At 42.3% G+C, this 9,930-nt stretch overlaps 1 protein-coding gene across 4 annotated transcripts in view; it reads left to right on the forward strand.

Annotated features, from left to right (window-relative positions):
* Trim55 (tripartite motif containing 55) overlaps positions 1-9,930 on the forward strand; it is a 48,872-nt gene that overhangs the window by 12,683 nt on the left and 26,259 nt on the right. For all 4 annotated transcript variants that reach the window (XM_021158626.2, XM_029475363.1, XM_029475361.1 and 1 more), the window contains exons 3-4: positions 2,272-2,437; positions 4,844-4,939. In XM_021158626.2, the coding sequence (XP_021014285.1) occupies positions 2,272-2,437; positions 4,844-4,939 (262 nt within the window). The remainder of the gene's footprint in view (positions 1-2,271; positions 2,438-4,843; positions 4,940-9,930) is intronic.

The raw sequence follows: 9,930 nt of genomic DNA on the forward strand, positions 1-9,930 counted from the left end.
TATCCGTAGGTTTGTTCTTCTCATTGTGTCCTGGATTTCCTGGATGTTTTGAGTTAGGATCTTTTTGCATTTTGCATTTTCTTTGATTGTTGTATCCATGTTCCCTATGGAATCTTCTGCACCTGAGATTCTCTCTTCCATCTCTTGTATTCTGTTGCTGATGCTCGTATCTATGTTTCCTGACTCCTTTCCTAGGGTTTCTACCTTCAGAGTTGTCTCACTTTGGGTTTTCTTTATTGTTTCTACTTCCCTTTTTAGGTCTTGGATGGTTTTGTTAATTCCAGTGCCTGTTTGGTTTTATTTTCCCTTAATTCTTTAAGGGAATTTTGTGTTTCCTCTGTAAGGACTTCTATCTGTTTAGCAGTGTTCTCCTGTATTTCTTTAAGTGAGTTATTAATGCCCTTTTTAAAGTCTTCTACCAGCATCATGAGATATGATTTTAAATCTGAATCTTGCTTTTCAGGTGTGTTGGGGTATCCAGGACTGGCTGAGGTGGGAGTTCTGGGTTCTGATGATGGTGTGCGGTCTTGGTTTCTGTTAGTAAGATTCTTATGTTTGCCTTTCTCCATCTGGTAATCTCTGCCATTAGTTATAGTTGTCTCTGGCTGGAGCTTGTTCCTCCTGTGATTCTGTTAGCCTCTGTCAGTAGTCCTGGGAGTCCAGCTCTCTCCTGAGTCTCAGTGGTCAGAGTACTCTCTGTAGGCAAGCTCTCCTCTTGTGGGGAAGGTGCACACAGGTCTGGCGTTCAGACCAGCCTCCTGGCTGAAGATGAAGGCCTGAAACAGAGCCTGTAACATAAGATGTGTTTCCTCTGCAGTCTGAGTGCTCACCTGCACAGACTGGTCTCAGAGGGACCCGGGATACAAGATGGCTCCCTCACCTGCTCTGGAGTCACAGTCCTCTGGAGTCACAGTCCTCATAGGTGGCCACCTCTCCTCTGTCGGGGAAGGTGCCCAGATATCTGTAGCCTGAAACAGCATCTGTCCCAGAAACTGTATCGCTTCTGCCTATCCCAGAAGCTGTGTCACTTTTGCAGTCCCCTCACTCACCGTTCAAAGTTTGTGAGCTGACCCTGTGCAGACTCGCAATCTATCTTTACACATCTGAATGATATAAACTACACACACACACACACATATATATATGTGTGTGTGTATATATATATATATATATGTTTCACATATGTACATTTACATTATAGAGTGTACATATACAATCCACACACATACTTGAAACAAAACCTTCATGTGTTAATACTTTGAATTCTCACTACAAGTAACTCTCAGTTCGGTGTTCTATTCCAGATTTTAGCAATCCTGTCCATTACTTTATAACTTGATTTCTTATCCATATAATCCTGTGGTTTTTAAGAAACGTAATTCAATGGCAATGGGAAAAATGTAGTGGCTGTAGTGAGATGCTTCAAAATAACTATATTTGGGAATATGAGGAAACTTTTGAATTTGGGTTTATTTTCAATTTCTAACAATCCGAGCCTTAACTTTAAAATTTTTACATGTACTTATTTGTAGTGTGTGTGTGTGTGTGTGTGTGTGTGTGTGTGTAATAGATACTCATAGAGAGGACAACTTATAGCAGTCAGTTCTCTCCTTCTACCATGTAGGTCCTGGGATTGAACTCAGACCATCAGGCTTGGTAGCAAGTGTCCTTCCTTACCCATTAAAGCCCTCTCGCCAGGCTGTCTTTATATGGGATCCATGAGATATTCTGGGTTTTATGTAAGGAGGCTGCACCCACACCTATCTAGTTCTGTTTCTTCTTGGCCCCTCAATTCTCAGACTTGTAGGTGGGAAAGGTTTCTGGGGCTATAGGCAAGCGACTCCACTAGCCTAAAATGGAGATGCATTTTATCAGTAGTTTTCTCTTTTCACCCATAGGAAGATCTCGAGAGGAACCTGTAAGCTCATCTGTGGGCACAGAGTTAGAGTGAGTTCCAAATGGCTGGCCAGAGACCAGTGTTGAACTTTTAGGAATTCCACGGGGCAGTTTTATAGTTTTGAACTGATGCAAACACACTATAAAATTAGACAAATGCTAATTGAAGAATGTCATACATCAGTGTCTTTGCTCCCAAGTACTCAAGCAGATGGAGATTTGTTAGCACTTCTCACCGGACAAACATAGAAGGGCTCTGGGAGTCTTCAGGATAGGGTTGGGAGGTTAGGGACCAATAGGGTTTGCAAAGTTTGCCACCCCTCTGCTTTGCCCTGGTGGAGGTTGATAGCTATTTATCGTCTTATCTCCTCCCAGGCCAGAAAAAAAATTGGACCAGCCCATGTGTGAAGAGCATGAAGAGGAACGCATCAACATCTACTGTCTGAACTGTGAAGTGCCCACCTGCTCCTTGTGCAAGGTTTTTGGCGCTCATAAGGACTGCCAGGTGGCTCCCCTGACCCATGTGTTCCAGAGGCAGAAGGTAGGAAGTTCAATTCCTTTCCTCAGCCTACTTTAAGCACTAGTGAGTTAGCTCCATGTGACCAAAGAGGGGAGCAGCATAATCAAGGGGAAGATAGATGTGGAAGGCCCCACAGGAAGTGGAAGGCCCCACAGGAAGGGGAAGGCCCCACAGGAAATGGAAGACTGCACAGAAAGTGGAAGGCCTCACAGGAAGGGGAAGGTCTCACAGGAAGTGGAAGGCCTCACAGGAAGGGGAGGGTCTCACAGGAAGTGGAAGGCCCCACAGGAAGGAGAAGGCCCCACAGGAAGTGGAAGTTCCCACAGGAAATGGAAGGCCTCATGGAATGCCCCACAGGAAGTGGAAGGCCTCACAGGAAGGGGAAGGCCCCACAGGAAATGGAAGGCCTCACAGGAAATGGAAGGCCTCACAGAAAGTGGAAGGCCTCACAGGAAGTAGTCTCATAGTTTGTCTCAAATTCCATTTTCTTCAAGGTTATGGAGTTGCCCAGAGAGGTGTCCAGAGAAAAATGAGAGAAAAGAGCAGAAGGGCTGGGTCACTCTCTGTGACCTTTGGAGATGGCTAAAGATATGTAGTGTTAGGGGGCTGATCAAATGCCAGCTGATAAAGATGACTCGGAGTTCAAACTGCAGATAAGAGTGAGATGCTCTTCACTCTCCCTTTTTATTGTTTATCAATAAATGTTCTCTTGCCTTCTTCAAAGCCTTTTCTCACCAACTCCTTGTCTATGAGACTCATAATCATGACACACATCTACAAAACAACTTTAAATCTGTGCCTCCTGCTTGCCTTCAAAGCATTCTTTGAATGTAGTACATGTCCTTCATCCCAGGAACTAGATCTGGGCCTCCTCACTCTTAACTCAATACAGTCTTTATAGAATCTCATCAGCTCTGCACCATGTAGCAGCTGCCTAGAATTTATGCTTCTATGCAGGTAAAGGTGTGCATGTGTCAGTAGACCCATCATGCCTCAGTTTCTTCCACTTAGAATCATTGATTTCAATTTTATATCAGAGACCAGAGTTGATATAATTTTGGAAGTCAAACTCTGTGACACCTGTTAGGACCAGTAACCATGATTTGTATTTGGTGGTGTTATTTATTTTCAACTTACTTTTTATTTTCTTTACCCTGACCCCCTTAGCCCCAAGGCCCAGCATGGTAGAATTGTATGGTATCTGCTTTTGACTACAGTCCTCACAGGCCTGGAAGTCCATGGGATGGGCAGAGGGGCAGGAAGTTGGACTCCCAGCCTTTTCTTCTTTGGTCAGAGTAGCTTCTTGTTTAATAATAGGTTTCTAAGCTACCTTCTACATGTAGAGAAGACTGTAGGTTTCAAATGCCTTACATCCAGGTTTATTAGAAATCTCCTTTCAAATGTGGGAAAATTCAGGTTTATATTGGTATGTCTTTCTCAAAAACCTGGAGAAGTTTAGGTCAAAGGGAGAAGAGAGCCAGATTTCCCTAGTCCCCATTCTGCACTTCTTGTGGCTCCAAGTCCAGTTTAGGAGGAGGGTAAATAGGAACAGAAAAATACTTTGGGGGTCAAAAGAACACAGGGATTTTTAGAGTTGCATTGTCTCTGCTAAAGCCAGTCATATGTTACAGTTTTAAGTTTGTGCAACAGTATAGTGAGCATTTGCATGTATCTACACTGTATTAACATAGTAGGATTGAAATATACATACACCAGATAGGTGAATACTTACTGCATTTATTGCTCAAGTAAAACTAGTCCTGAACTACACTAGACAAACAATTAATTTTGAGTTCCAAATGTCACGTATTTGTGTCTGTCACATTGTTCCACTTACACAATGTTTAGAAGCCTCCAACTTCAATATACTATTATCGATAGCTTATAATTAGGCTTTCTTTGTGTTTTTAACAGAATCTAGTTCTCCATCAATAATGTTAAAATTATGGAGCCTCATCCAACACAAATCCAAGCATATATCAAAGTTTTCTTGCAATATCAAGAAGCTCACAGATTTCTTATGACTGGCTCCAGCCTCAGTCTTTAGATGGGATTAATTATATTTTCTGGGTTTTGGATAAAGAGTAATATCCCACACATACCTCTTACAGGTCCTTAATTAGCACCTTAATTAATAATGACAGAAAATTCTGGCTTTCCTTGGCCACCTTCATCCTCAGACTTCCTTTCTGGGACCTGAGGCTGGTAGCACTCAGCAATCCCACCAGCCTAAACTGGAGATGCAGCTCATGAGCAGCTTCCTCTTCTTCACCCATGGTAAGAATATGTCTCAGGAGAAATCCATGAGCTTGGAGCTTGTTTACTCCTTAGGGTTAACATCCCTTTGAGGACAATGGTGTGAGTAGGCCATTGCCATCCATGATTAGGAAAGCCCTAATCTCTTGAGTCTTCTTTTCTCTTCATTAGTCAGAGCTCAGTGATGGTATTGCTGTACTTGTGGGAAGCAACGATAGAGTCCAGGGTGTGATCAGCCAGCTGGAGGACACCTGTAAAACTATTGAGGTAAGTCAGCCGGCTCAAAGGGAATTGAAATCAATCCGGATACTCTGAGGGGATAGTGAGTGTCTCAGTGACACACTGGAAAGCCCCTCCCAACTGGATAATATTCTCTGAAACACTTCCTGTTGCTTTAGAGAACTTACCACACAGTTTGATGAGGTAGATTTTTACCACAGTTGCTCAGACAGTTCTTGTGTGTGGCTCTTCCTCAGTGAACTCCTTTTGAAAGATTACAAACAAGACAAATCAGTAGCCAGCAATGGAAATGAGTACTGTGGTATTTAACAAGATTTCTTGCTGAAAACCTAAACAGTCTTCAGATATGCTGATTGGTGTTTCAGGTGTGAGCTACATACCTGTGCTCTCCTGGCAGTCATCATAAGGACCCTGAGGAGGAGAAAAATCTCCCCAATAGAGGCTAGGAGGCTGAGGTACTAACCACTCAGCTTTTGGGACACCCTCCTCATTGTTGTGCTCAGGCCTCTCTTATTACCTCTTATTTCTTTTTGTCCTTATTTCCCAAAGATAACAGTTCTTTGTGTGTGTGTTCTTATAAAATACAGATTGTTTTATATATGTGTGTCTTAGTTACTTTTCTGTTGCGAGGAAAAGACATCATGACCAAGGCAACTTATAAAAGTAAGCATTTAACTGAGGGTTTGCTTACAGTTTTAGAGGTTCAGTCCATCACAATGGTCGTGAGGAACATGGCAACAGGCAGGGATGGCATTGTAGCAGTAATTGAGAACCTGCATCTTATCTTCAAGTTCAAGGCAGAGAGAGACTGAGCCTGGTCCTGGCTTTTGAAACTTCACAGCTGACCCCCTATGACACTCCTCCTCCAATAAGGCCAGGCCTCCTAATCCTTCCAGAGAAAGTTCCACCAAGTAGGGACCAAGCATTCAAATATATGAGCCTATGGGGACCATTCTCATTCAAACCATCATACTATGTATGCCTTTTAATTTTACAAATGCTATTGCATGGTAGTTTCTTTGTGTTTTGAATCTAGAATTCTGTTTTTAAGATCCACACATATTACTATAAGCATGTCCAGTGACTTGGTTTCCTTTTCTGTGAAAAGGGGGCAATCACACTTATTCTATAGAGATTACAGGCTCAATGAAGATGCTCAGCAAAATATCTGGCATGAAGTGTGAGGTCTTACTACTTTTCTATTATCAAGGCAAAGTCTATTATAAGTCTAGGGCCATTTTCTAGAGGGCTTCAATTAGTTGTAATTATCCCATCTTAGATTTACACATCACCAAAATAAATTTCCTTTCTTCTCCACACTCATATTGCTAAAAATATCTTGGGTACTTGGAGATTTACTTTCTGAAGAAATATTTTCTTTGGCGAAGAGCTGAAGAGATTCAGAAATGAACAATATAAACTGTTTCCTCTTATTTACAATGAAGATCAGTCAGTCACTGGCCATGAATCAGCAGTCCACTGTGTGCTAGGTTGAGTCTTGTGTGTTATAAATAGCCTGTTACTTGTGTTGAGCAAGGCAATCTCTAGCCACCTCCTGAAACTCTCAATGGAGAGTCTGGCTTCCTGTCTGGGATAAAGACATCAAAAGATGTGTGGAAAAGTCCTGTGGTCCACTGAAGTCTTGCGTGAGGGAAACAAGTTGATTCTGGCTGTGTTAGGAAGGGCAACAGGCCCTTTCACAGAGCCCAGCCAGGGTCTCAGAAGGAAGCAGCTGTCTCTAGCTACACTTAAGAGCAAGCCAAGAAAGTACAGGATTAAAGCTAAATCAGCAGAAGGGGTTTAGTTAGGGACAATATGAAGAGCAGCCAAGGTCAGAATTATCACCCTTTCTTACTGGTAATGACTATCCAACAGCTACAGATTTCTAACACAGGTATATTATCACTGCTTCCAAGGCATTAAGATGTTGGTGGTCTTTAAAGTTCTCACTTTCATACCAGGCTTGGTGACCTCTAATCTCACTACTAATTTCACACCTCTAATCTCAGCTACTCAGGAAGGTGTGTCAGGAGGATTAGAAGTTCTAGAGTAGCCTGTATAAAAATAAAATAAAAATAAAAACTGGCTGAGGGTAAAGAACAATTTTCTGGTACACAAAGTCACCTAGCCCAGTTTCCAGTGCTTTGAAGAAAAGTAAACTCTATCCCTGTTCATGTGTTTATTTCAGTTGTTGGACTTCTTTAGAAAATAAGATTTAAAAAAAAAAAAACATCATCAGTATAGGGTCATGCATATTGTGTAGGATATACTGGTCTATACATGACCATTTTGAATGTCTACATTCATGTCTTATACCAGTACTTTCATGGGAAGAATGGTCAAGAGGAAAATACTAAAGGGTCAGGACTTTTAATAGCAGGACTGGGCTTGGAGGTTTTGTTTGTTGTTTGTTTGTGGCAGTTTATCAGCTGTAGCCAAGGTTGGCCTTGAACTCATGTCCTTTCTCATCCTTCTGAATACTGGGAATAGAGACAAGCCATCATGGCTGGCAATTCTCAATGCCTTACTTATGTATTTCTGTGTTTCCCACCATTGCCGAGTGAGTCTGAAATTTTTAATAGCTTGTAACAACCAGTTGTGAATGAGCAGATGTGTGGATATGCATGTTTTTCATGTGGAGATGATGTAGGGGTCATTAACTGTGATTCCTATGCTCTGTTTCAAAAGGTTTGAGACCAGGCCAGCATCTACCTTTCATTCCTATAACCCCCATAGGGTAGTGGGAGATGGAACAACTTATGTTATTTGTTCTTCAACTTCCCTGCTTTACAGTGGTGTGATAACACTGCTTCATGCTGTTGTGATGATAAAATTGTGGTTAAAGGGCTCATTTAGGGAGATTAGCGGTATATCATGCCACCATGAATCATCATGGACTATGTACACTTGTCTGAATGATAAGCTGACTTACTGGAGCCTGTTGTAAATGATGTAAGATTATCAGGGTCCTGCTTAGTCAAAATGGCAAAGCTGAGCAGCTCACTCAAGGAAGAAAATTGTAATGAATGGGAAGTTGGCATTTGCTCTATTCTTGTGAGAACTCCAAATACTGGTAGCAAGGGAAAAGAGCATTTCCTGGACTCATGCTATTTGCAGAACGCAGTGAGCTAAACTTCTGCTCATCAAGCCACATGGCTTTCCTGAGTCTGTGTTCTCCTGCCCTTGGGCTTCACAGGGTTCCCCTAGATTTTACATGGTCTGGACAAGCCCAGAAAAGCCATGATGCCAATGATAAAATCAGCAAGCATTATATAAATGCCGTATGTCACATAACTATCCTCCTCACACAAAGGAATAGTGCAATTCAACAGAGTAAGCACCAGTTGGGAGAGCTCAGACACTGGCCAATACAGAGTTACACTGATGAGCAAGAGAGCAGGCTGAGAGGGCAGGGCCCGAAGCTCAGCTTGTACCTACAATTTCAGTGTGTTCCTTTATTGGAAACATTCTGCTCTGTGTTCATGGAACTTCTCTAAGTGTTATTACCTGCAGCCTTGCAAACAAATGCTTGGGCTTGCTATCTTCATTTCACTTAAGATGGTTCTTTGTTCAGTACTAGTAACTTGATGTCTGGTTTTTCTTTGGTGGGGATGGAATGGGACTTTTGAAGTGCTGTATCTCACTTGCAGCTGCATTTCTGCACAAGTGTGTCCAGATGGATGCTGGAGGAATGTGGTGGAGACATAAATGGGTGGAGGGATGGCAGTTGCTCAGTGACAAGTGGCCAAGCTCAGGCTTTATCTTCAGGCTATTTTAGACACAGAACTGGACTCCTTACATGGTGAAAGCAGCAGTCATAATCACTTTAGAATGTCTCTGCCATGCCTATGGCACATGCCTAAACTGAGTCTCATGTTTATGTCTTATTTCTGTTGGTGACACTCTAAAACTGGCTGGGAATGGACAGAGGAATGTTGTAGCCTAAAGAACATCAAAAATATCTCCACATTTCTGAGTTACAGGGTCTTGGAGCTGTAGATTCAGAGGGACAGTATCAATTATCCAATCTGACCTGTCAACCATATACACAGCATCTTTTAAACAGTTGTCGTGAGGTTAAGTGGTTCCTATAACTTTGGTGTTTTGAGGAGCATGTAGGGTTCACTAATGGGTAAGACTGTTGATGGCTTTTCTCTCCCAACAGGGAGTGGCTTCCAGTTCGGTTCCACATTGATCATGTCCTGCAACCAATGTATGAGATCTTAATTCACTAGCTAAGCACACACATGCAGGGGCAAGGTGCATGTACACACACACACACACACATACACACACAGAGAGAGAGAGAGAGAGAGAGAGAGAGAGAGAGAGAGAGAGAGAAAGAGGGAGGGAGGGAGGGAGAGAGAGACATACTTTCTCTTTCACACACACACACACACACACACACACACACACACACACACACGTTCATGTACACACACAACATAGAAACCAGAGACATTGAAAAGATAAAAATGGAAACTATAAAAAAAAAAGAAAAAGAAAATGGAAACTATATGAAAAAATAAACTTACAAGTTCATGAACTATGCATCTTGCTTAAATTGCTATCTAGAGACGTAGGGGAGGAAGAATGGGAACTTGGCCTTAATCTGTGATAAAGTTCTATAATAAAGAAGCATGGTAAAACGCAAGGGGGGATTCTGGAAGAGAATAAGGTGTTGTGGAGAAGAGGGAAATATGATTGTGCTCATGTTTTTGTTTTTGTTTTTGATTTTGTTTTTGTTTCAGGCAATAACCATCCTTTAAAGTTTCCTATCTACAGATACATAGATACAAAAAAATCTGCATTTTCCCATAAAAGGCCACATTTTCCCCATTCTATTTTTCATGTTACTGCACAGTGAGCATGGGGTGGGGTGCAGGGTACTACACGGTGACCACGGAGAGGGGTGCAGGATACTACACGGTGACCACGGAGAGGGGTGCAGGATACTACACGGTGACCACGGAGAGGGGTGCAGGGTACTACACGGTGACCACGGAGAGGGGTGCAGG

This window comes from Mus caroli, chromosome 3 (genome assembly GCF_900094665.2).
Source record: "Mus caroli chromosome 3, CAROLI_EIJ_v1.1, whole genome shotgun sequence".
Lineage (NCBI taxonomy): Eukaryota > Metazoa > Chordata > Mammalia > Rodentia > Muridae > Mus > Mus caroli.